The sequence below is a fragment of the Varanus komodoensis genome, unplaced genomic scaffold, assembly GCF_004798865.1.
Source record: "Varanus komodoensis strain SLA01 unplaced genomic scaffold, ASM479886v1 scaffold6_4, whole genome shotgun sequence".
NCBI lineage: Eukaryota > Metazoa > Chordata > Lepidosauria > Squamata > Varanidae > Varanus > Varanus komodoensis.
Genome location: NW_025336347.1, coordinates 18,807,278 through 18,833,422, shown reverse-complemented (window position 1 = coordinate 18,833,422; position 26,145 = coordinate 18,807,278). Strand labels below are relative to the sequence as shown.

Sequence of the window (26,145 nt, the reverse complement as noted above, 5' to 3'; positions counted from 1 at the left end):
ATAAACAGCTTTGACCAGAAAATGAAGCACAACACATGCTATAATGTGGAATTTACACACTGAAGAGAGGATGAAATGCACAGAACAGTGACCATGGATAAACAACACTTCCCCAAAATTACTTTTATTATACTTTAACCTCAGCTTTTTTTCCTAAAAGAAACTTAAGGAAACACCACGAGCAAGCTTAGAATGTAAAAAGCTAAAAGACACCAATAATAATGCATTAGCACAATACATTTTTCAAACAGTATTCACATAAACCAAGATCAAGTCAAGTAAGTTCAAGTGCCTGATGGAATAATTTGTTTTCAAAAAGTATAGGACCAGGCTCAAAAATACAGACAGTGCTCAACATAGTTCCATTCATTCCATGAGGTCATAAACAGGATGATGAAAAAACAGATTCCCCATCATCACTTTCAATGTGTGCCCACATTTAGAGAGCCATTAAAATATGGTACATCATGATCATCACCCTATTTTACTGAAGAACAAACAGATGGACAAATGTGGTCTGGAATAATGACCATCTTCATCTTTTTATTCATAATCACTAAAAGTGCAATCTCTCCGTGTGAGGACTCAAAAAATGTCTCCCCATGCACAGGGTTGCCCCCCAAGAACATTCCGAATTCCACAGTTGTGTTCAAATGTGCATGGGGCACATCTGTCAACACTTCCTTGCTGAATGTGAATATAAAAGGATGCAGAAATAAAATAGTTCATAGTTCATGTTCAAGCATCTTGGATGTGCAACAGCTGAGGATATAGAACCAGGGGACTGGTGCTTATTCTAGATTAACTGCCCCTTAAGTAAAAAGAAAGCCATCATTTCGGCACAGGAAGGCCTAGGAGATGAGTGGGTCCACCTGCCAAGGGAGCACTTCAGCAACAGCACAAGCCTTGAAATTCCATCTTGCATAAGAGCCACGAAGCTGTAGAATGCCAGCTCTGTACAGATGTCTCATACAGCGGGCTGCAGAACCAAAGCTCCAGCTGCCTCAGTCCCTCAGTCTCGATGGCAACTGAATTCATAATTGACAAGGAGAAGCATCAGGGAGAGGGCTGCCATTCACTTGTCAGGATGAGAAATAGGTGGAAGGACAGACCAGTGTGCCAAAGAACTGCTGACGGTGGGGAGACCGGGGTGGGGAGTGACAGGCTTCGCATTTGCAGAGACCAGCGAGCCTTTTCTTTCTACATCCTCAAAACAAAAGAGATGAGGGGCATTGTGCGATGCTTTGTTTAGTTTCTTTTGTGCAAATAAATCCCTTCTGCATTGCTGGCTTGTTGGGGCAGCCCCCCACCCCATCTTGCTTGGGGCCGCTATAGACCCCTATGCATCGAGGGAAGTCAATAGTAAAGCAGCCCAGGCAGGGGAACTCCTGCCACCCACCCCCAAGGAGACCTTCCCTCAGACTATAAAGAGCTCTCTCTCAGTTTTTGTAGCATGCGCTTGTTACATGTAAACAGGCGACCATCTCAGGTGTTACGGCAGAACAGTGCCATAATTAATACATTTATCAATTGATATGTAGCTGTTGGATCTTGCCATAAGGTGCAGTTTCAAAATAGAATATAGAGCAGCCAATGCCCCCCATCAGTGTACTGAACCATTTTGTGGAGGAAATAACAAAATGGTTAAATGCAATCAGTCATCCAGTATCATTTACATGACACTTTCTGAGTGTGCAAATGGCTGAACAACAGTCACATTCCTTCCCAAAATACTCCTGTGAGGCCAGGGATTAGATTCCAACCAAAGCTGAGGTCCTACTTGCAGTGGGTGAATTTGCACGACCGCATCTGTATGGGTTTTGGCCCATGGGAAACATTTATGGACACCACGGGACTGTCCTTTGGGGCATGGCTGTGGGGCTCTCATAGGCTCCTGCATGTTACCATCCATTGCTTCGCCACTAGTCACGAGACAGCATCACCACTCAGCCAGATATTCGCCAGGCCACCATGGAGGAGGTGCACTGAAGCAGTGTGTGCAGGGATGAGCTGGACATGGGGCAGTGAAGGAATCCCACAGCCACTCTAAGACATACCAAACGCTGCATGGAGCCCTGAAATTCATATTTTCCGTGTGTGGGTGCAGGAGCAGGCCCAGATATGACCAAGGTGAAACTATAAGCTCCGGGCTCTGCATTAAAATCCCCTTCAGTGGTCCTTCTCCAGGTGACGCCACCAAAGAAAGGGAGATGGTCTTCTTTGTTGTGGCAGTCGAGTTGTGGAATAAGCCTCCCAGAGAAGCTTACCTGGCACCTACACTTCTCTCTTTTTGGTTTCCCCAGACATTTCAGTTGGTTTAAAACTATTACCACATTTTAAATATTTGCAATGCTGCTAAGTTTTATTTGGTTACTGCTTTGATTTATAGTTTTTAGTTTGGTAGTTGATTTGTAATTTTATTTTTTTAAAATTTTATAGTGTAAGTTATCATGTTTTATTTTATAGTTTTAATTGTTGCAAACCACCCAGAGAACTTCAGCTATTGGGCAGTATAGAAATGTAATAAATAAAAAAGTGAGGCCACAGCTTGCTGAGAAGATGTTCCAAATGATCTTTTCTCTGCATTCCCCATCTACATAAAATAGCACAGGTAGAAGGCTTAGGCCTGCTCTCTGTTTGAGGATCTTTTCCAGCCTGAAGCAGCTTGAGTTCTATATATTTTGGAGACCATTACTTTCCTTTGGCCTCATTCACAATGTTCTTGACTGTGGTCTCAATGCCCTAAATATGAAAATCATTCAAAAAGAGCCACTTCATGGCTGCTCCCCAGCAACAGGAACATCCTTTTTCCAGGGGGCCATCAAAGAACATCAGCCTTGCTGGATCAAACCACGGATTCAGCTAATCCAGGCTTTGGTGCCAAGCCTGGCCAAAATGATGTCTCTGGGAAGTGCACAATTAGGGCATGGAAGCAGCAACCATCTTGCATGGTTACGCCCAGCACTGGGTATGCAGACGCACCCCATTGCTGAACAAGGAGGTTCCACTTCACTATTAAGAGTGAAATGCCTTTCTTCTGGGTGCCTTGAATCATTTTAAAGCCATGATTGCCTTTCAGAGGTATTGAGATATCTGGCATCTCTTAATCAATTGCATATCTAGTTAGATATTCTTTTTTTCCTCAGATCCTGTAACAAACCTAAGCTAAAAGGGAAGTTATACATTTACATAATAAAACTGAGCTGGCTGTGCTGATCAATAGGGCAATCTGTGCAAATCCCTGGCGCTCTTTTACCTTGCCTATTGAACGGTGTGACCATTCAGCCATGTGCTGCAAATCACTATGTATTTTTGGTACAGCCGCTGTGCTAACATCCTGTGCACCACAGTATTCCTGATTTTAGAATCGCAGTGTGGGTCACGGCCCTCCTTCCCACCTTCTACCACATTTGTCCAGCGGTTCTCTGGGGGGGGGGGGGGACGGCATGCATCCTTAAGAGGCAAACAATGGGCTAGAACAACGGCTTGCAGACACTGCACCGCAGTCTGCTTTCTGCTGATCTCTTGGCGAAAGAGTCGGGCTCGGCTCGGCCTCCCACTGTTGGGGAAGTAAAGGTATTCTCTCCAACTATTATTTCAAGCAGGAGAGCCCTGACCTCCCAGCCACAAGAATAGGCAGAGTTTGCCTCTCCAGCTGGGGTAGGAGGGGCCCTGTGGGCGAGAAGTGCTCTTTACAAAAGAGCCACAGCAGCCTGCATTCCACTTTCAGTGTTCTCCAAGAGGCAGTGGGGAGGGCTTGGATTGTTCAGCAGGCAGAACTCAAGAGGTCCCAGTCCCTCCAGCATAATTAGGTCTTGCTTCATTCTAGGGAAGTGGAATTGAACTGTGCAGATCAATGTGGAGCGTGAGAAGGTATTTGCGCTTGATCACTTATTTCTGAAACAAAACATTGTGGAAGCTTGTAAACAAGACTACTAGAAAATCTTGCAGTGGAAATGGGTAGGAGAAAAGTGAGAGTTCATGATCCTTTGAAACTTATTTAGTCGCCCCCACAGCTCTACCAGAAGCATCCCTCAGTCCTTGTAACCTTTCCCACACGGGCTTACTTAGCACCGGGCCTCATGAGGGGGGTGAGCAGCCATCACAGCCAATGAACAAATGATGGCAGCTGGAGTTGCTTTTAACGATTGGAAAGCTGGGCTGTGTGACGAGACCAGCCATTTTGCTACCACCGCAGCTAGGCACAATGCAGTGAGGAGCCTATGGGCTGGTTGTCATCTCTTCTGAGATGAAGCTCGGCCACTGCTGCAGCAAGGAAGTCTCCATGAGCCACCCCACCCCTTCCAAATATACATAAGAGGAAAGCATCGCTGTTCAGGTGCTCTGGTTCAGGCAGCACCAGAGAAAGTGGCCCAGAATGCTTCCTGGCATTGCTGACAGTTCCAAAGGAGTGTCTGGCACTGACAGGGAAGTTGAAGAAACAACACCACCTCTGAGAGGTGTGCAAGGGGAACAGCCCAGCTGGGAAGTCCATTGGCTAAGGACACCCCCTCCTCACACACGCACACACACTCACACAAATTGAAAGCAGAAGACTCTCTTCTTCCCTGGCAAGCACTGAACCATGCAGGACTTCTCTAGAAAGACTCTCAATCAAACCTACTTGGTGCAATCCTCAGCCCCAGCCAAGTACTGCTCATACTTCTCCTCACACTTTCTTACGCAGTGGCAAAAATAGTTCACATCAGCAATCGCCTCCAGGAGGTCTGTTTGAACCAAACAAATGTCATACAGTTCTGACGTGGGAGTTGTCCGGAAACAGCTACTTCCCTGACTTGAGAATACCTGTCAGGTGAAAAAAGGAAAAAGTGTATAGAAAGTCAACATTCTAACCCTTTGAGCGGAAGCAGGACCAAGGAATACAGTAGGAGAACAAGCAAGTGGCCTTCTTTCCTTTATTCATTTTATAGATAGAAATGCTGCTTAATTATCTGGCCAGAGCGGCTTATTTTATATTGTATGTATTTTATTTTAATGTTTATATTTTTAATTATAATTATTTACTAATTGTTGTAAGCTGCCCCGAGGCTTCGGTGAATGGGGCGGCATAAAAATGTTTAAATAAATACATACATACATACATACATAAATAAATAAATAAATTGTTGTGAAACCAAGAGCTGTCTGGTTCAGGGAAAACACCTGGGGGGGTCTGCAGATGCTTCGGACATCAACCAGCAGTAGAGGAGCTACAGGGTCCAAAACATCTGGAGGCTGCCTACCCTTGTGCTGGACCTGAAGCCCAAAAAGAAGCCTATTCAGACTTCTAGGAGGCTGGCAATCTGAGTCTCTGGCATTTGGAATATAGGGGAATACAAGGTACAACACTAGAAGCACTCTAGACTGTAAACTCTTGGAATACAATTAGTAACCCTGAAAGCAAATAATGCCACTGAACATGTACAGAGTGCCATTCCTTTGTTGCAGAAAAATCAGAGCTATTTGGCTAAATATGGATTAGCAAGCAGAAATTCCAGGTCAGAGGAAATGGTGTCCAAGCATGCTTGAACCCCGACTCGTGCCTCTTCAGAAACTAGGCACTCAGGCTGTCTATAGAAACCTCATGGTGAGAGAGCAGGACCCGTATTCTTGCACACACTGCCCTTCCAGCAAGCATGCAGTTAAAGAAACAAAATTCTCAGCAGAGATATCTTGAATACCTAAACACTAGCGGTTGGGGACTGAAAGCGACAAGGTATGGTGCAAACTGAACCACAGTAGGGTTCAGGGTTCTCACAAAATATAGTGAAAAGGTTGAAGCCTCATTTTCCCAGTTCTTTGTTCTTGATTCCATCTAGCTGGAAGGAGTTCTGCAAGCATTCCTTACTTGAAAAGGCAAAAAGGCTCTGCCAAGGGAAAGGATTCAAAGCTGACAGCTCTCAGTCTATGTACCAGCAATGTCCTTCCCTGCTCCAATTTGCACACAGAATATAAATAAGATGATGGAAGAACTCACAATCAAGCAAACTTTTTATCTCTGACCACTTTATGATTGATCAGAGAGCTGCTAGATTCACAAAACTCTGCTGCATGAAAGAGAATTGGGCAGGTGCCCTTTTCTCATTGGACCCCTCGACAGACAACCCACACCGGCCCAAACTTTCCATTCTGTACAGCTACGCAATGCACAGCTCTGAGCCTACTAGTTGCCTCCCCCAAGCAAATGAACCATCCCTGGCAGGGTGGGCAAGACTGATACAGAAGAGCAAGCTGGAGCAAAAGGGGAAGGGCTCAGCCTGTGGCTTCAGGGAAAGAAGTGAGATGCACAGCTTGATCAAGACTGGACCTACAGTTTGCAAAATCTGCCTGGCTTTTAAAAGCCAGAGATCTGACTACGGGTCAGGAGGAGCAAGGGCTACATAGCATCGCCACAGGTCATTGTCAGAGCACTGCTCTCTAAATAGAATATGACCCCTTGGGATGCTTGTCCAGAGACGGATAAGAAATGTCTCCCTGCTCTGCAAACAGGGATGCTGACATCAGTATTTTCTGCACACGGGGGTGGGATGGGATGCCGGAAGTTCCTGAGCAGTCTCTTAGCATCTTCCATGCAAAGTTCTGCATGTTTCTGATGAGCTGTAAATAAAGGAAACTTTCTCCTCTCAAAGAGCCTCATGGAGCCAATAGCAAGCCTTCCCATACACAGAGCAGCAAACAGCCCCAAGAGGCTACTGTGATGGCTGGACTCCAGCAAGAGCCAATTAACCTTTCCTGCCCTGCTGGTTCCTCATTCCACCAGTCCAGGCCTCCCTCCAGTGTGCCCCCTTCCCAAGCACCCCCCTCCTCTGGCAGGGGAAAGCTTTTAGGCACATGCAAAGCATTACCACAACAGACAGTCTCTCTCTCCCTCCCCCCCTCCATTTTACTTCCAAGCATGTTCTGGTGTGAAAGCTGCCCTTTTAAGCACATAGTGCTTTGAATGAGTTTCCAGCTGCTCGGAGGCAGGATTCTGGGCCCCAGCTGGGAGCAGGAATGACTCATGCCAGCTGAGGACAGAGGGAGCTGTGCAGCGAGAGCAGGCCTCAAGCACCCGCTGTTCTGTGCCAGCAAACAATTCTCTTCTAATCACCTGCGGGTGTGACAGGCAGCCAGCTCCCTGATCCCCAGCTCTCTGGGATTGTCTAAGAGTGCAGCAACACTCAAGCTAGGCAGAGGCGGCGTTCAGAAGGTAGCCAAGGCGACAGACTTCACTACTGGGGGATGGACAGCACATGTGTTTCCATGCAGGGGTTGGAGGTACAGCTCTTCAACTGGTCACAAGGCCTTCAGGGCACAATCTCTCAGCCCAGCTCACCTGCCCAGGTTGCTGTGGGGATACCAAGCACATACTTGATCCAATAAAAGGGCCACACATTGAGAAATGTCGAATGATAATGATACCTGAGGGTGGACGATGGTGTCAGAATCATTTAGCCGAATGTTGTCATCGATACAGATGTGGTGAGTGCTTGAGTCATGAGGATCAATCCAAAGGGGCTTCCCACCCTGGTTAGAGAACTGATTTCTGGCCCACCTGGAGGACAGCAAGACACACAACTGAAAGCTCTTGGCATTTCCCAGACTCCTCAAAACACTGAAAAGCCTCTGGTGAGGATCAGCTGAGATACCCACCTGCCTTGCCCCTTAAAAAACAAGAAAAATGCAAGGAACAGAAACCAGCATGCCCCCCCGCAAAAAAGAATCACCACAAGCCATGATCAAAAGGGTATATTCTTTCCCCATACAGATTCCTGTTTAACTAATATATCATACAATTTATTTTGTGTTCAGGTCTTCAAAGAATTTAGATCATTTTTGGCAAGCAACGAGATGATAAAGAGGAAGAATTAGAATGGAGGTGAAAGGCAGATAGCCAGTAGGGTCAGCAGCAATGAGTAATAATCAATCAAACAATCAAACGTGACAGAACGTTGTGCTGGTTATGTGGCCCCTGGTTATGTGGCCCCTGGCTTCTGAGCTTCCTGTACAAATGCCAACAAATCTCTGAGAATATCTGTGCAAAATAATATTTTTTCCTCCAAAAACATTGATCAAATGTAAGCTTTTCAGGATATCGTATGAGTATAAAGTAAACTCAATGTATGGGAGATGAAATGGCAAAAATATGAAATAGTTCTCACTGTGGGACATAAGGTATATAATTGGGATCGTTTGTGTACCATTAATGTAGGCAAACGGCATAGAACAGAAGCCAGACCTAGCTGCTGCAGAGAAAAGGACTGGCACAGTCTGCTGAAGGCCTCAGGCAGGGAAGGTTTTTTTAGTAAGCATGGAAATTTAGCCTTAAAAGGGATTTTGAGATCATGTAGTCTAATCTCTTGTTCAATCCGGGATCTGTGAGGTAGGATGCAACTACAGTATGCCTGATATATGGCTCCCTAGTGTAGAAAGAGATAGTGGATACAAGACTAGAGAAATATATGTACCAAACAAGGTGATTATTTTTTTTAATCTAACAGAATTGGGTTTTGGATAATTAAGGAGCAACTTGGAGCCTGCACTCATCCTGTGCAAGGGAGGAAGAGCAGCAGATCCTTACACCCTGCTTTTTGCCAGTCCAGCAGAAACATTTCAGAAGCAAAAGGAAGGGGGTTGGAGAGACCCCAGGACAGCTCATACCTTGGCCTTCCTGGTCTTCTTACCTCTCCACCCATCAAAATGCTTCATTTTCCCCCTCTGTAAGATGGCATTCTTGACCTCAGAGAGGCAGCCATGGTCATTCTTTCTGAGGCAAGAGATTACCCCCTCCAAGAGGTAAACAGGCTCTCTCAGACCCTGGTTCTGGGAATCTGAAGTATCCTATGGCCCCACAGACACTGTCATGAAAACAGGATTGCTCTGTAACTCAACCAAATTATTGCTAGGACCATAAAGGTATGGCAACCACTAGATTCTAAAAAGTGTACGACAGTCTTTATGTCTCACCAATCAAAGTGGTCCTGGAAGCCACAGAGGCCTTCCCTGGAGCTGAAGTACATATACATTTTCCTGCCACCATCTTCAGTGGAGAGCCGCTCTGTTCCATTGGTCAACACCACCTTCCTCTTGCTGCACCGTATCTTTCCAGGAGTGAGGTTCACAGGCAACTACCACAACATAGTATAGAAACAGGAGAAAAATTATTTGAACACAGAGAGTGGAGTGTGTCACAGTATTATCAAACACCAACCAGCAGGACTGAGACCATCAAAACAGCAGGGAATTTGAGATGAGGGATCATATTGAACAGAAATGGATGGTCTCCTTAACAGAAAAGCAGAGGTTCATGATTGTCAGAGCATGAAAACATCTCACCCAAGGTGGAAGCGGAAGGGGGCTGATGACTGGTCCATTAATCAATTTAAAGGCTTCTTTCAGGTTACTTCTGAAAACTTTTTCTGCTTAAGCCAATAACCTACTTGTCTGAACAGGACTGTGTGTGATGCTGAGGTGCAAAAGCCTTGCTAGATCAGGCAAAAAAGACCATGCAGCTAAGCACTGTTTGAAACGAACTGTGGTCAAGCAGGTGCCTCTGGGAAGGTCACCAGTAGGACATGAAGGCAACAGCCCTCACCTGCTGTTTATGCCTCATATTCAGAGCTACGCTTTCCCTAAGCATGAATCTCCATGGTGACAAGAAAAGGATCAATGCAATATAATGGACAGAGTGCAGGAGGGACTGCCCAGACCTGGCTGCAAATGCCATTCAGAATGACCTTGGGCCAGTCCTTCACTCTTAACACTGTAATCTACCCCACAGCACTCCTTGTATGGATAAAATAGAGTAAACCCCCTGCTCTTAGTTCCTTGGAAGAAGGGCAGGATCAAACTGTAATGAAGGAATTAAATAATATGTATAAAGCCATGTTCAATGGAAGTCCCCAAATGTACCTAACAGAGCACAAAATTCACCGCAATTGAAATCTGCCCATTCTCTTTCCAGGAGTGAAAGAAATGGCAAAAGAGTAGCCCAAACTAATGTTTTGTTCACCCTGTATGTAATTCTAATTAAGAAGGCTTTAATCCATGGTCAGGGCTGTAAAATTTATGACAAAATATTTATTTGATTCACTAATATCTACCACTAAATCAGTAGTGGGGTCATCAGGACTTGGGGCAAAAGTCCAGGGACCCATCCAGTAGAATGAGCAAGAAGACCTACAAATATAGCAGGGCTGGCTTAACATGTTCTGAAGTAATTTAATACCATCCTAAGAGTCCCCACCCTGCACAAGACCATTAAATGTGTGTGAGACAGAGAAGGTGTGAGTCCATTAAGATCTAGAGCCAAATGGATCAACATCTAGAACATTCCCTTTCATTTTCTCTCTATGGTGATTATGGTTTCCTGCATTTTTGTTAATTAAGTGGCTTTATAGCAGTTTGTTCATAAGTACAGGATGTTCGTAACTCAGGAACTGCTTGTATGCAGAAAGTCATTGTGTTCAATTTCCAATCATGTGGACAGTGTGGTGGATTCAGCCAAATGCCTCCTTTGCTGTGGCCAGGTCACTGCTTTTTTTTTCCTTCAGTTTCTTAACTGTAAAAAACACCAGCAATCCCAAGGACCACATGCTGAATTCTGGAATTTCAATGTCCAAACGATTCACACTACTCACATTGCCTTGTTGTAAGTCACTTGTTTTGTATTTTTAATATGGCATATAATGTGGAGCCCTTCTTGAAGGTAAATGGAGCAACTGCAATATATGCCCAGAAGTGGCACTGAGTCCATGGGAAGGGAACAGGAAGCTCTGCAAACTATAGGCCTGCTACCTCCTGATCACTGAACTCACAGCCCGGCTTTCACTGGTTCTCGAATTGTTAACAGCTCCGCCCATTTTCCACAAACTTTTATCTGCATTACAGGTTCTAAACACCTGCTGTGTTTAATGAAAACCAAGTACCTCCATGATTCAAAACCAGCAGAATTTTGCCATTTCAAATACATTCACTCAGAGGCAATAGTTCCGTGGTAGAGCATGTAGAAAGCCGCAGGTTCCACCCTTGGCTTCTCTGGGTAGAGTTATGAAAAAATCCTGACTGAAAAGCTAAAAATGCTGCCAATGTCAAGAGTACTGAGCTAGATGGACCAATGGTCTGACTCAGTATATGACAGCTGCCTGTGTTTCTTTCTTGTTGCAATGCAGGATGTGAGCATCTTGGCCATCATTACATAAAATGGAGTTTTTGAAACCAAAGTTCCCCAACTCCACTGTTGCATTAATTTCCTATTTCTTTTACTCAGTCACGTTTGGACATTTTTGCTGCCCACCCACCAAGAAAAGCAGGATACCTCCATGAGGATGGTAAGACTTCCTCTTGCAGCCCCAGCCCAGGGTAAGGGAAGGGAATGTAGAATGAAAGTGTCTAAACCAAAATCTCACAGGAAGCCATCATCACACAGGGACCCAATGGAAAACTCTCCAAATTGATTTAGACAATGCTTGGCAGACCAATGTAAATCACTCTCTACAAAACTATACAAACTGGGGAGAAGCAGAGGTCAGTTTCTTAATAAAACATGGCAGGTATTCAGCCAAGCAAGTGGGGATACCTGCTGGGCTTGCCAGGAAGGCCAGCTGCAACTGAAGATGCTACAGCAAGCAGGAGTTTGGTTTGCTTTTTGCCCACTCACCGAGACGTTCTGCAGAGTGGGGAAGTGGGGGTGCTGCCCCTCCAGGGCACACTGCACTGCTGGCAGGAGGCGAGGCAGGTCTGTACCGAAGGTGCGGAAGATGACGGCAAACTGCCTCCCTTCCCGGTGCAGGCTCTCCAAGAGGTAGAAGAAGGATGGCAGCACTAAGTGGTAGTGCTTGGCCTGCTCACCTTTGATGGAGAGCAGTGGGTGAGGCTGGCCTGGCCATTCCAGCAGCTTCAGGTGGCGCCTGTGAAGGTCCCGGAACTTCTGCCCTTCGGGTGTCTCAGTGAAGCTGGTGCTTCGGCCATACTGAGAGTAAAAACTCACTGAACCAGGGCAGGGGGGCAGCAGTGAGGGGGAACTGCTGAGCCACTGCCACTCACCTGGAACAGAAAGGAAGTGAGCAGAGGAGGTCACGATGCTTGGCTTCAAAATGATCTTTCTCCTGTGCCAACCACCTGAAACCTCCTATTTGTTACTGTTAAGGCTCCACGCTTCTCCATCCCAACTATCTTCCTCTGTTTTCTCTCTTGCCCTCTGGCAGCACCTAGTCAACTGCCCGGTTCAGCTGTGATGTGTCAACATTAACCCATCTAACACCAATTTCTTTCTGGACTGAAGTCATTTTGGAACCATTTTGTGTGATTTACTGACACTCACAGTCTTGAAGTGCATCCTGGTCCCCTGAGCATTCATTTTGTTGAATGAGCAACAAAAGTGGATAGCAAGTTCCCTTATGGTAACAAAAAGGCTTGTTCCCCAACAGTGGTAATTATAAAACATTAAAGCTCTTCCCACATTTGAGTGTGGACTTATTATAGATAGCAGCTCCCAGCCACCTACATGGGATAAACTAATGTGTATTTCCATCCCAGGTTTCATTCCTCAGAAGTGGGTCTATTTAAGCATTACGCACCATACATACTGTGCATTACTGTTGCAAGCTGTTATCTATTTGCAACATGGATAAATGTTCCCTATAAGTCAGAGAGAGAGAGAGAATGAGAGACAGAGAGAACCGTGATGCTGTGAAGAGACTGGGACCTTGGGTTCAAATCCCCGCTCAATCATGTAGTTCACAGGGGTGACCTTGAGCTGGTTACTCTCTCCATCCAACCTACCTCATAGGCATGTTGAGAAGATAAATGAGGGAGAAGAACCATGTAAGAAGTACTGAATTGTTTTCTTCTCCCCTTCCCAAATTTCATGCACTCTATCAAATTGGTCATTATCTTCAAAACAGTCTTCCTTAAGCAACAGACAGAGTGACCTCCTACTGTGGCTGTTTAAAAGCACACCAAACCATTCTGTCAAGAAGGTCAGAATTTGTAAAGATAAGCCTGGCAGCAGCTGTTTTATTTTATTTATTTATTTATATCCTGCCTTTTTCCTACAAAGGGCTCAAGGCAGCTTACATCATCCATCTTATCCCCACAACAGCAGTCCTGTGAGGTAGGTTGGGCTGAGAGGCTGTAACTGGCCCAAAGTCACCCAGTTGGCTCCATGGCTGAGCGGGGACTAGAACCCAGATCGCCTGAGTCCCAGTCCCATGCTCTTAACCACCACACCACACTGGCTCTCACACCACACTGGCTCTCACACCACACTGGTTTTAACACTAGATGTCCTAAGGGGTGATGTGGGTCCAGATAAGCCTGTACAAAATGTAACCTAATGTTTCCTGCCGATTACATTTTCCCTTTTTGATGGATGTGTCCTACTTCTATTCAGCAACGGTTCCAGCTATGACAGTTTTGTTCCTAATCATGACATATATAAATTGGTCATGCATGATGACTGTGGCAGCTGGTCCCCGCTGGAGATGGGCTCACTCTATATTGTTAGTATACACCTGACACAGAGAGTCTTTCTTGTATATAAAAAGCAATTTGCTGGTGCTGTCTTCACTCACATAGTCAGACAACGAAGAATAGAGACTTTTTGTCCTCAACCAAAGAATCACCCACACAACACACACACATACAGGTACACGAGAGAGAGAACTACTTTGGCTGTGGTTACTACTGCTGAAGAAACAGGGTGGTGTTCAGTTTCCTGGAAGTGGCCAGTCACTTCAGTGCCCGAGATGCACGTGTGGTGCTGCCTACTGTTCTCATGCCCCTTCATGACACCCAGATCAGCAGCCTTCTCCAGTGCTGGGTCAGTCACTAGTTGCACTGCACAACTGGGACAGCCCTTCAATGGAAGTGGAAACCAGGCTGCACAAGCCATACCAACCGAATTTTCATCAGTGAGTCCATCAAATTCTGAGATAGGGCAACAGAGAATGCAGAGCAAAGTAAGGGCAATCCTTGAAGTTACCCTCAGCAGACGCTTGCCCAGATTTTATTCAAAACTTCCAACTGATGCAGGACTGGTGTCATCACTGGGCACTAGCTGGGATTCATATCCCAGCATGGAGCCCAACATCAATCCACACAAGCCTTCTAACCCTTCTGCCCTCACTCCTTGCTGCCACTGCTTACTCACTTTCCTTCTCTGATTATGCAAAACTGGAAACAGCAGCTTCTTGCTCTGAGTAGTTTTTACAGATTGCCTCCACAGAGCGAGAGGAAGCGTGCATGACTGAAGTGGGGAGGGGGGGCAGCAAAACCTGCATCTGGCACTGATTCTATGTATAATATTATTTCTATAAAACAAAGATGAAATGACACAATTTCCACTGAAAAAAATTTGAGTCACTCTTGCAGCAAAAGAATAAAGCACAGCATTATTCCAATTCAGAAGGGAAAAAAATTCTATCAAATGAAGTAAAGTGGAATGGATGCATATTCTATGTTAGTGCCAATAGTTCAAACAGAGGATACCTGAACTCAAGTGTCTTAGCGAAATACACGTGTGGGTGTGCATGAGAGAGAAGAGTTGGCAGGCTGCTTTGACCTAAATTCTGAAGAAACCAACAATATGCAGATATGCTTAGGTGGGGAAGAAACAGGATGCCACAGCACTTTTGACAAGGTTAGCTTCACAAAGAACTTCATCTGTAGAGAGATCTGCATTGTGGGTGGGAATCTTGCCTTACACCAAAGACTCGGATTAGACAGTCTTCTTGCGTGGATCCAGGGTGCCAAGAACATTGCACACACACAGCTAACCTACAGGAATGACATGATACTCTACCTATCACAATGTCACAAGGCAAAAATGTGACTCCTGCCCCATATTTGTCTCATAATGGTAAAGTGGGAGGAGGCATTTCCAGGTAAAAAACAGCAGATGGAATGATTAACGGTTACTCTTTCCCTCCCTACAAATTTGCCCATGTGAATATTCCCTCCCCCAGCCATTTTAAATGCTCAACATGATCCAAGGCTAGGAATACAGAGTTAGACATTTGAAAGGGAGATCTAACGTTGATCTTATACCCCATTATATCCTTCCCCTTCCCCAAATAAACTTGACAAAAGTGTATTTGGGAATGTGCAGGTGCTGGGACGATGTGCACCTCCTCTTGAAGGAAATGGGAAACGGGTGGTGAAGAGCTGCCTAGCTCAGCACATAGACCTATGATAGAGTCTACATTCCCTCTTAATGAAAGGGACTCCATGAGATTAAAGAAAGCTTTGTCAATGCACCACTCTAGCACTGCTGCTCAGCTATGGCCTCCCACAGGGATGCTACATGAAAACAGTGGGATGGTGTCATTTGGGGTGAGGTGCCATCAACATTTGGGGGACACAAGATCTAGTTTTTCCTTTTCATCTGATTTGGGGCAGCAGGGTGCTCAGTGTAAAATAAGAGGAAATACCGAGTTACCTTACAGGGTTGCTTCAAGATTACAGAGGAAACATGTGCTAAGTACTCTGAAAACACTACAAAATGATATTGTGTGTGTGTGTGGGGGGGAGATATGCATATGCTAAGTATTATTATTTATAACCAAAGGCTGCTCCAAATACAGTTTTAACCTTCTAATCAGTCTTTATTTAGCAACAATCAGGCACACATCTGTTCGCATACATTAAATAGAGAAGTCTTTCTTGCCGCAGAGCAATTAATGCAACTGCTATTTGCCCTTTTTTGTCCCTTATGACTCTGTGTATGTTTACACAGAAATGATCCTCATTAAAATTAAGAAGCCTCTCTCTTAGGTAAGTGTGTACAGGATTGTAGCCTTAAGCTTCATCCTGCTTCAATTTGAAACCTAGGACTAGTCATTTCTGGGGTCATCTTATAACTCAAGACAAGACTGCCTAGGCAAGGCAAATGCCGCATAGGAAAGGTTTTGTTTAACTGAATGTTTCCCCCAGGAGGTTTCAGCATAAGAATGGTTTTCAGGTTTCAGCTAGTACTTGTAATTTAAGATAATATTTCCTGCAGAAATGCATAACGAAATCTGCATAACAATTATTGGCCTATTGACTTTCAATCTGCATAACAAAGAACGGGCTTACAAATGTCAAATCAGCATTTTAAAAACTTATCTCAATAGTTTTTAATTCTCTTTGCTGAAGCTTTTAGCTCAAACTCTTGACTTTGAAAAGAGACTTAGATGACCTGTAGTTACCCTCCTTGTGTGGCTTTCTTTGGGCTATAAAAGTACAGTGGTACCTTGGCTCACCAACTTAATCCATTCCACAACTCTGATTGCGACCCGAATTGGTCGTGAGCCAAGTCAATTTTCCCCATGAGGCTCAATGTAAATAAGGTTAATCCGTTCTGTAAATATTTTTTTAATTGCAGCCATCTCCCCCGCCCCCAGCCCCACAAGCACTACAGTGATTGGGCCCGTCTTCCCTGCAGGAGCGTGCCCACAACCGCACTCGCCCCTCCCCGAGCGTGCCCACCATCGTCACCCAATGCGGAGTTTGTGATCTGAGGAAAAAATTTTCCGAAATTTCTGTTTGCGACCTGATTTGGTCATGAACTGAGGCATTCATGAACTGAGGTACCACTGTAGCCAGAGAACCATTCTCATGAAAACATTAAAAAATGGGTTATTTTGTTCCCCAGCTTGTTTTGGTTTATAGAAAGACAACTCTAAAAGGAAGGAGCATGAAATTGAGGGACATTTCTTACTACTCTGATTTGGACAATGTCCTAGTAGGAATAGATAATAGGTCTACACAACAGAATGTGAGCCTAGGGTATGCCAGGAACCCCAAAGTATGGGGCTAAATGCTGAGCAGTGCAAGAGAGGGGAAAATAATATATCCTGAAGGAATACGGAGAACCGTATCTAAGTCTCAAAAGCAAAGTGGTTAGCATATAAAATTCTAAGGAAAAGAGCAGTATTTCATCACATGCTCTAGTTTTCTATTATTTTGAATTACCTTTTGAGCACTATCATACAAGGGAAAGTAGCTCCTCATTCAGGAGATATGCAATGACTACTGCCTGAGGTGAAGATGATGTCATCGTACTTAAAACATGTTTGGCATAATAACAGAAAAGTCAAGTGCTTTTGTAAAATTACGTTACACTGGTTTTTTCATCACTATTTGAAGAATACTCCTTTGTTTTAAGCCACCAAACAATTCTCATAACTAAAAATAAAATTCACAAAAAGGTGCAATCAGAAATGCAGAACCTCAGGCTTGCAGGCCAAATTCAGCTGCCCACATGACTATGCCCTCTTATTCCAGCCACGCCCTTCCCCATTTTTGTGCAGCTTTCCAAAGAACTTCTCCAAAATTGAATTTGGCCCTTGGGCTGAAGGAGGTTCAAGCCCAGCCCAGATGCTTGATCATGACGTTCACACAATCCATTCCCCCTGGCAATCATAATGAACAAGTCACTTGTAGATGCACTATATTTTCCTCAGTACAAATATTTCACTTTCAAATGCTAAAATTGCCAATAACCTTATTAACAAAGGCACATCTGTGACAAAGATGCACAGACTATGGGAGACAAATCAGCATGCATTGCCCACAATTCTAAATGTGACTGCTCTTATAGAATCTAAAGTTTTGGCTGAAGAACGCAGCTTTCTCACTTCCAGCCCTCACAAAACATGTGAGCACAGTCTGGTAAAGGTTAAGATACTAGAGAGAGCCTGCATGGGTATCCCACTGATTCTGGGCAAAACATTCATATTCTGGGCAAGACCCTAATTTTATCCTCAAGCTACCCAGTCATTATCTCCTTCCTCACATGCTTATTGGCCTCACAAAATTCTATGTTCCATTCCATTTAACTCTGTATCACCAGTTGTCTTTAAAAATGAAAAACAAATCAAGGAGAATATAAGATGCAATTTCCTTTCTTGAACAATTTTTTCCAGCTGTTGCAGTTTTCCAGTTACGAAAACTGTTGGTGGGTGACTGAAATAAACTACCATTCTGTTCTATTCTAATCATAGAAACTTGAGATTTTGGCTTCACTATAACTGTATGGCCTTACCTTTAGGGCTGATCTTTCCCCAGGTCACAGTACTCAAATAACAGTTTAGAGCAGCTCTCGGGTCCTGACCAGTGACAGCATCAGAGACTAGGATGGTATTGTTCAAATCAATGTGCAGCACAAGTTTCCGTTTCTTAGGAATTAAGGCTGCCTCACGAAGAGGAACCATGTTGATGGAGGGTCTTGACTGTTGGCAAGTCATTTCTTCACCTTCCTCCCTTTGGTGGGATAGACCGTGTTGTGCTTCTGCAAAGCTGGTTCTGGCAACCTTGTCCTCCTCTGCCTGGTTTCTGATGCCATTTCCAAGGTCATCAGTCACAGAATGAGGACATTTCATCAAGGAAGAGCTACTGGAGACAAGCTCTTTGTGTACTAGTCCAGCTGCCATCCCAGCAGAGAAGGGCATCAGCTTGGATTTCAAAGTTCCAGAACCTCTGCTGGAAAAATCGTCTGCTACAGTGGACCTGCTAGAGAGATCTCTCCCCCTTGTAGCCTTTGGGTCACTCATGGGCTGAGATGAGTTACAAGAGAGGTGTTGTTTCAGGCTTATCTGTATGAATGAGAAGAGTTGTTAAGCAATGATCCAAGTCTTCCTAGTCCCATTAGCTGATGCTGGGGAAAACTGCTCTAGCAGGTATCAGGGACTGCAGCATACAAGGAGCTGGATAGGATGGTCTGTCCTACCCACCACATGTAACCAAGGAGTTAAGGGTGATCCATGAAGGCACTTTCCCCCACTGATTTATGTCCCTCTTCAATGCTAAACAGACATAGGCTCTGCTCACTACTGTTTACTTCTCCTACTCCATGTACTGGTGCATGACTCATTCCTCCCCATTTCAGTGGGTCATTAATTAAGTAAAAAGCTTACAGTTACTTCACCATCACTCAGTCACAAATAAAAAGGAATAATTTCTTTATATAACTGAACTTATACAAGTCATCACCACAAGAAGTGGTGACAACAATTAGTAAAGAGCTTTAAAAAAAGATTAGTCACTGTCAAACAAACAGGCTCAAGTCTATCACTCACGACAATAATCATGACAACTTAAAATGGAATCTTGGCATTCAGAGAACTTCTCCCACATGGGAAGGTTTAGAGACCTTCCTTACAGATATGTCTGATCACCAGATGCTGATTATGGGTGTGGGAAGGACTATTTCTCACTTCTCATTTCCTGAAAGGCAAATCAAATTGTCCAGTTGAAGATCAAGTCCTGCAATAGGTGTGTTCTGATCTAGAGAGAAAATGCTACTGTTGTTTTTATTTTCACACCTAACAAATAGATATTTTATACAATATGTGCTGAGGATTGTTGTTATCAGTTTGCACTGAAATCAAAACAGAAACCTCAAAGAAACTTAAACCTACAATAAGGGGAAAACTGATATATTACTACATTACTTTTCTATCCATCTTTTTTACCTCTTGTAAGGAACCCAAAGGGGCTCACAGGGTTCTCTTCCCCTCCACTTTATCCTCACAACAACCCTGCAAGGTTGGTTAAGCTGAAAGTTAGTGGATGGCTCCAAGTCACCCAGTGAGTGGGTGAGCTTGTGACCAAGTTGGGACTAGAATGCAGCTATCTTGAGCCTTAGTGCAACATTCTAATCACTACACCACACCATCTGCCAATACTTACATCAACCTACACAAATTATAATTCACCTAAAAACAAATCACAGACTGATATAGTGAGAGGCTAGCTAGAATTAAGTCCCACTATGTTTACTTCCAAGCAGGCAGGAACACAAATCCCATAGATATTTACTTGGAAATACTTGGAACTTACTTCTGCCTAACTTTTCTGAAAGATTTTTAACCCTCCTTTCAAGGCACACTGCAAAGAACTTGCATAAGGTTACGAGGAAAGTTGCGCTGTGCTATTGATGATTACCACATCTGGTGTCAGGGAGTTCCACAGTTCAGCCACAAGCCAAGAGAAAAAGATTTTCTCAAACACCGTTTGTTCCAGACTGATCTTAGCTACCTCCCATTCTATATCATCACATTCCTTTTCACCCATCAGGTTTCCTAGCCCAATATCGTGCAGGCGCTTTTTCAACTTCCCCCAGCCGCGGGCAACAAAAAGCGAGGGAGTTTTCACCCTTCTTTGCCCCACAGAGCCACGCTAGGGAACTCCTTCCCCCGGAGGGAAGGAAAAGTGACGGTCGCATTCGTGCACCTGGGGATCGTTTGCGCCCGCCTGGCTGCCGGCCCGAAGGAACACGAGGTCCGCTCCCGCCTTCGGCCAGTAACGACCACCACCGATCAGCTGCCCCTCCGCTAAAGGACATGAGCAAGTTACCGACACCCGGCGTCCCACTTCCGCTCCGGCGCCTGCTCCGCGCACCAACGACGCGCTTTCCTCGGCGAGGGCCAGACCGCCCCTTCCGTACGCTCGTTTTATGCAAGCCGGCGCTTGCGGCACCGCCTGGCGGCTGGAGGAAGTATTTCTTCGAGTCTCTCGAAACTCGCGGTCTGGAGTCATGCTCCGAGCCAGGGGCTGTTGCTGTTTTGCTTCGCCCTTGCCTGGCGGTGAGGCTGACGCCAGTATGTGAGTTTATAAAACTGGATCAGTAAAGGACCGAAGGCCAGTATGAAGATATTTTTGAATTACATATGAGATAATTTTGAATTCTGCAGGCAGAAAGCTAGCACATCATGGCTAAATAGCCTAGCTTAGGTTATTTCTTGGGATACTGGCTTTCTATTTGCAGGGGAGTGTTGTTTAAAGCAAAGGAATATATTAAAATGAAAATAGAAAAGAAAACCACACACAGTTAGAATCTGAAGTGATACTGTCTTTTTGTCACTATCTATTAATTATCTTTTATCCAAAGTATTGCTATTCTGCTCCTCTGCTATTCTTTTTAGACTCCAAATGCTGCTTTCAGGCAATTAGCAAAACAGTCCTACCCCACAAGATAACAATCTGTAAATATAACACACAGGGAAAGGGGGATAGGAAGGGAAGAGGAAAAGAATAAACAGCTTTTCAGCAGTGTTGATGGAATGGTCCCACTTCTCTCATCTGCCTTAGTAGCCACAGTTGGTAGTGACAGCCGGGGAGGAAGGGCCTTCGTGTGGATGGCTTTCAGCAGAGCTAGTCAAAGCTAAAAATTCCCTCAGCATGGGGATATGTACACCAGAGCTGAGATGCTCAAGAAGACCACAGCCATCAGTGTTATGGGCCAATTTATATAAACAGCCAACTTTGGCTTATTTAAATCAAGTGGATTGTGGTGCATGCTGGCCACCCTTTAGAAAGTTCAGTTTGCAGTTGGTGGACAGGCCCAATGGCTTATTGATTTCTATGAACCTGGAAATAGTGGCTAATGCAACTGTTGAACAACCATCACAGAACCAAGGACTGTTACTTGACCATCACATAAGCAGCCTCTGGGTTTGCAGAGTACAATAAGCCATAGCAACAGCCCACCACAGTTTGAATATTCAAAAGGACAGGCAGCACACATTGCAATGATCCTGTAAACCTGGTCAGTCTCTAGATCTGAAATCTCTTTTTTGCCAGTAAAGGATAGGTGGCCACATATCTCTTAGTGCCAGAGCGTGGAGTTGTGAAAGCCCACCTCTCTAGGACAAAAATAAAATTTTCACCGTGTGATTTACATAATAGGTAAATCAATGTTAATCATGCAAATTAAGTGTGCTTTCTCTGCAGCAAACCTCATTTGCATAATTTCTGGCAAATACTTCATCACTTCTTCCTACCCACCAAGCATCTGAAACAGTGAAGGAACAAGCAATAAGAATTTAACTGTTCCTACAGCACAGGGAACAAGAGCTACCTGCTTTGGTCTGCTTTATTTATTTCAAGAAAATCCTGATTAATATATTTTCAGGATGACATGCAAGGAAATTAAACAATAAAAAGGCATAGTTTTGCACTGAAGCAAAAAAAAAGTCAGTCAGATTATGATACTGCTCCACAGATGGAGACAAGTATCCATTGGGAATCTGTTTTCTGAGATAAAGGGGACAGATGATAAATCAGCAAACAAGCCTACAGTATGGACTCAAGAGCCCCTCCCTCCAGTGACCTGCAAAGGCCAGACTTTCTTTCTCTATAGCCAGGCCACAATTCCAAGCCCATCCTTGAGTTTGTGTGTTGTGTTGTAACTCAGCAGTCATCAAGTACCCACTAGAGAACGTTCTTCAATGCACATTCCATATCATATTTCTTCAAGGGGGTTCCAGGACTGTTTTTTTTTTAAATCTCCATTATCATGGCTTTGCCTATCTGATACTCTCCAGATGTGTTCACTGGGATAACAGGAGTTGTAGAGCAACTTATTTGGAGAACACTAGATTTGGAAACCGGGAATGCCTGAGTGAGGGGTATAACTGGATGGGCAGATGCAGGCAGTTTTGAAAACCAGCTCTTGGTTTCAATGTACCAAAGACCTGGTTACTATCCTTTTCAGTGCAACATGTCTCCTATACTGCAATCCAGGGGTCCTCAAGCTTTTTGAACAGGGGGCCAGTTGAAAGGCGGCGGTGGTGGGCGTGGGCATGCTCATGCAGGGGAGGCGTGTGCGATCACGGCCATCCCTCCCCCACAGCATGATCGTGCAGGGAAGATGGGCACAATCGTGGGCACACTCGTGCAGGGAAGGCAGGGAAGGCGGGCGCGATCACGGCCATCTACTCTCCCACCCCCAGCACAATCGCGGCCATCTCCCCCCCAGGCATGACCGGGATCATGCCTGTCTTCCCTGCATAAGCATGACCGCGATCGCCGCCATCTCCCCACTGAGTACGCCTGCACAGACTCAGAGCTTTTGGACTTGCTCGGAGATCGTTTTCTCTGAGCGAGTCCAAAAGCTCTGAGGCGAGCCGGATAAATCATCATGGTGGGCCAGATCTGGCCCACGGGCTGTAGTTGAGGACCCATGCTGTAATCCTTTATGTACCTACTCAGAAATAAGCAGCAATGAGTTCAGTGAGACTTTCTCCCAAGTACATATGTATAGGATCACAAATGTGATTAGCGTAATGTGAAAGAAAGGGATTGTGCAATTCCTTATGCAAGATCTTTGCTATAGAACGTAAATGAGGAAGTCATAAAGCAAACTTGTATTCTCTCATGTTACAGTCCAGGAAACAGTGCCAAGGAAACCAGAATTCTGTATTCATTTAGAGTAAATATAATGTCACAGCATATTAGATCAGTTTTAAGGTGCAAGGTGTTTTACAATCTGTATCTTAATGGCACTCGAAACGATGTCCTATAAGGTTGGTCACACTTTTTCTATTTCTAAAGATGCAAATTTGAAACTATGGCATCTTTCCAGTGACCATGGAGGAGAACCATAGACACAGAGGCAGAGAGAGATGTCAAATATTTAAAGACTCTCAAGCTGGGATGAGAAAAAAAAGAGGTCAGAGCTTTTTAATTGGTGGGTAGAAGCAGGAATTTTAAAACTGCTAGAGTCCTATTGCTTTTTACTCTGGAGACCCTACCCAGGCAAATTTGCCTTTCCTCAGAGGCAAAATTTGGATGGAGTGATGATTGCCTAATTTAAGAGAATTTTAATATGGTACCATATCAAAGTAATTTTATACTCCTAAAAGGTAAAGGTAAAGGTTTCCCCTTGACATTAAGTCCAGTCATGCCTGACTCTAGGGCTCATCTCCGTTTCCTAGCTGAGGTAGCCAGAGTTTGTCCGCAGACAGTCACTATGGTCATGTGGCCGGCATGACTAAACACCAAAGTGTACGGAATGCTGTTCCACCCTTATACTCCTACTGCTTTAAAAAAAAAACCCAGTGCAATATATTTCCTCACAGAAATTTAGGTCGCACTGAGTTCAGTTAGGGTTTCTTCACAGGATGGTGACTTGCAGCTCAAACCTGCAAAAGAGTGCCATTGGCTTTTGTTGACATCTTATTTTTGTTATGGAGTATTATGTTATTTTTCTTTTGCATCACTTTGAATGATGTATTGCAAGTAGGGTATAATTGTCAAAAATAAAATAAAAATATTTCACTTGAGGAAAGTAGAGCAAACAATTACAATTACTTGGAAATTGGAGTAATTCCCAGCTTTTGAGGCAAGATAGCAATCATTAATTGCCATTTATGTATTCTTTTGGCAAGCATATATGTGCCACAAAGAAAACAAATTAAATTTCCCTCATGTTTGTAAGTCAAAAGTGTGTTATATGTACCATATAGCATTTGTGGTACAAGGAAACAAGCAAAGGAATAGGAAGCAAACACCCATATTCCTCCATGTGGCAACCTTTGATCCATTATTACTCCAATTTCCAAAATGGCCAACATCATTGCCTGATTTATTCCTCCTGGACCATTGTTTGTTCCATACTCCTCGTATTGGCCACTGGTGCTCTAGTCACAGCTGCCATATTACTTTATTAGGTTGTGCATGTGCAGAATCAGGACAAGAGTTCATGGCCAGCATTGCGTACCAGATAAAGACCAGAGATGGAGGCTCCCTGAGATGGTCAGAAAGCCTCACCATACAGGATCCAACAAGTAGGAGTTGTCTCCACTTTTTCTTGACAAGAGTTTCAGTACCATTAACAAAAAGGACAGGCAGAAATGGGTCAGGCAGAGTGTGTCCAAATCATGTGTGCGGGGAAAGTCCATCTGCAGAATTTCTGCCCAGCATTCAGCTAAAGATGGTATAGAAAGAGAAGGTGGAAGCCCAACTCACAGAAGAGTCTGGAAACATAGTTTGAAGGCATTACTCTTGCTTGGTGCTATATCTAAAGTGATTAGATTAGCAACAGCATGGGTTATCTCTTAATGGGCTTAGACGCTTGTGCCTGGCAGGTTGGTCGAGATCGAGATCGCTAGTGTGGATGGAAGTTTGGAAAGCCAAAAGTTCCCTTTGCTCAGAAAATGGAAATCGGGGTGGGAGTGGCTCATTGATGGCCTACTGCCCAAGCAGCATGAGGACAATGCTGACTGGGGATGGTGGGTGTTGTAATCCACTATCCCTCAATGGCACCATGCAGGGAAAGGCTGAGCTAAGCTGAAGTGGTAGTTTCATACAGCCACAGGGGTGCACACTGTGCCCATGGTGAAAAGAGTCATCTAGACCCTAAGATCCCTGCACTCACAAAGAGGCTATCCCGCCTCCCTTCCTTTGTTGTCTCTAGATCCTGCAAGGGTGGTTAAAAGTGTTTACAGGAGCAAATCCTTCCCCTTTTGAATAGTAGAGTCCTGGTGACAGGTGACAGGGCAGGGCAGGGCAGTGTTTGTGTTTCTGATAACAGCCCTTGGATGCCATAAGGAAATGATCCGTATTTGCCTGCCCGTAACAATCCAAACAAACAATAAAACGTGCTCCTATCAGATCACACCAGGATCAAACCCTGATGGGGGCCACTTATGCCCTTTGCCGGGGAGAAAGACACAGAGAGAAGAGATGCACACGAGAAACCTCGCTGCTCCCAACGGCTGAGTTCCGATGAGCAGAAGGGAGTATCTGTGAAGGACCAGACAGGTAACCAGGAAGGAGGCCTTGGTTTCTGCCCATGCCAAAAAGAGGGTGATGGTGAAAGAACTTTGGAACTGCAGTGGATAGAAGGCGGTGGAGGAAGAACACATCCCCAGGGCTGTTTGCTTTACCATCACTGGTATGTGGCTGAGCTTTCGAAATAGCATTAAGGCCCTTTTAAGAATCAAGTTAATTTTCAACATTTGGAGCTAAGCCTAGTGGAGATCAGCTTTTGAGCAAGCCTGCAATACTCAATCAAATGATGGGTTAAGTCAATCCTCTTAAAACCATTTAATTGATTTATTTTTAGTATGAGAACTTTATGAAACGGCGGATGGGAAATGCCATCTTTAAAAAGGCTTTGGCTGCTTTCTCACAGGGAGGAGGCATTAAAGGCTGGGTCAGCCCAGGCCGACCCTGCTCTTAGGGAGAATGAGGCAGCAGGTTCTGACAGCCAGGTGCTGGGGGAAGCAGCTCCCCCTAAGCATCCTGCATCTGGACTGGGATTGGAATTGGAGCCCTCCTGGGCCCTTCCTCGGGGGATGCCTTCTCCTGCCGCTGCTCTGGTCCTGACAGCCGTGACAGGCTCCAGGCGCGGGCTGGAGAGAAGCAAATGCCCCACCATGTGTCTGATTCCGATCT

The 26,145-nt window shown here is 44.7% G+C and overlaps 1 protein-coding gene across 1 annotated transcript; it reads right to left on the bottom strand.

Moving 5' to 3' along the window:
• Positions 1-108: 108 nt before the first annotated feature.
• LOC123034573 lies at positions 109-20,296 on the bottom strand. The gene is made up of 6 exons (XM_044452019.1): positions 20,197-20,296; positions 18,008-18,557; positions 11,639-12,024; positions 8,947-9,107; positions 7,402-7,534; positions 109-4,806 (listed from the first exon to the last, which is right to left on the bottom strand). Exons 2-6 carry the CDS (start codon positions 18,513-18,515, stop codon positions 4,621-4,623), a joined length of 1,374 nt encoding a protein of 457 aa, XP_044307954.1. The 5' UTR covers positions 18,516-18,557; positions 20,197-20,296; the 3' UTR covers positions 109-4,620.
• Between the last annotated feature and the right edge of the window lie 5,849 nt (positions 20,297-26,145).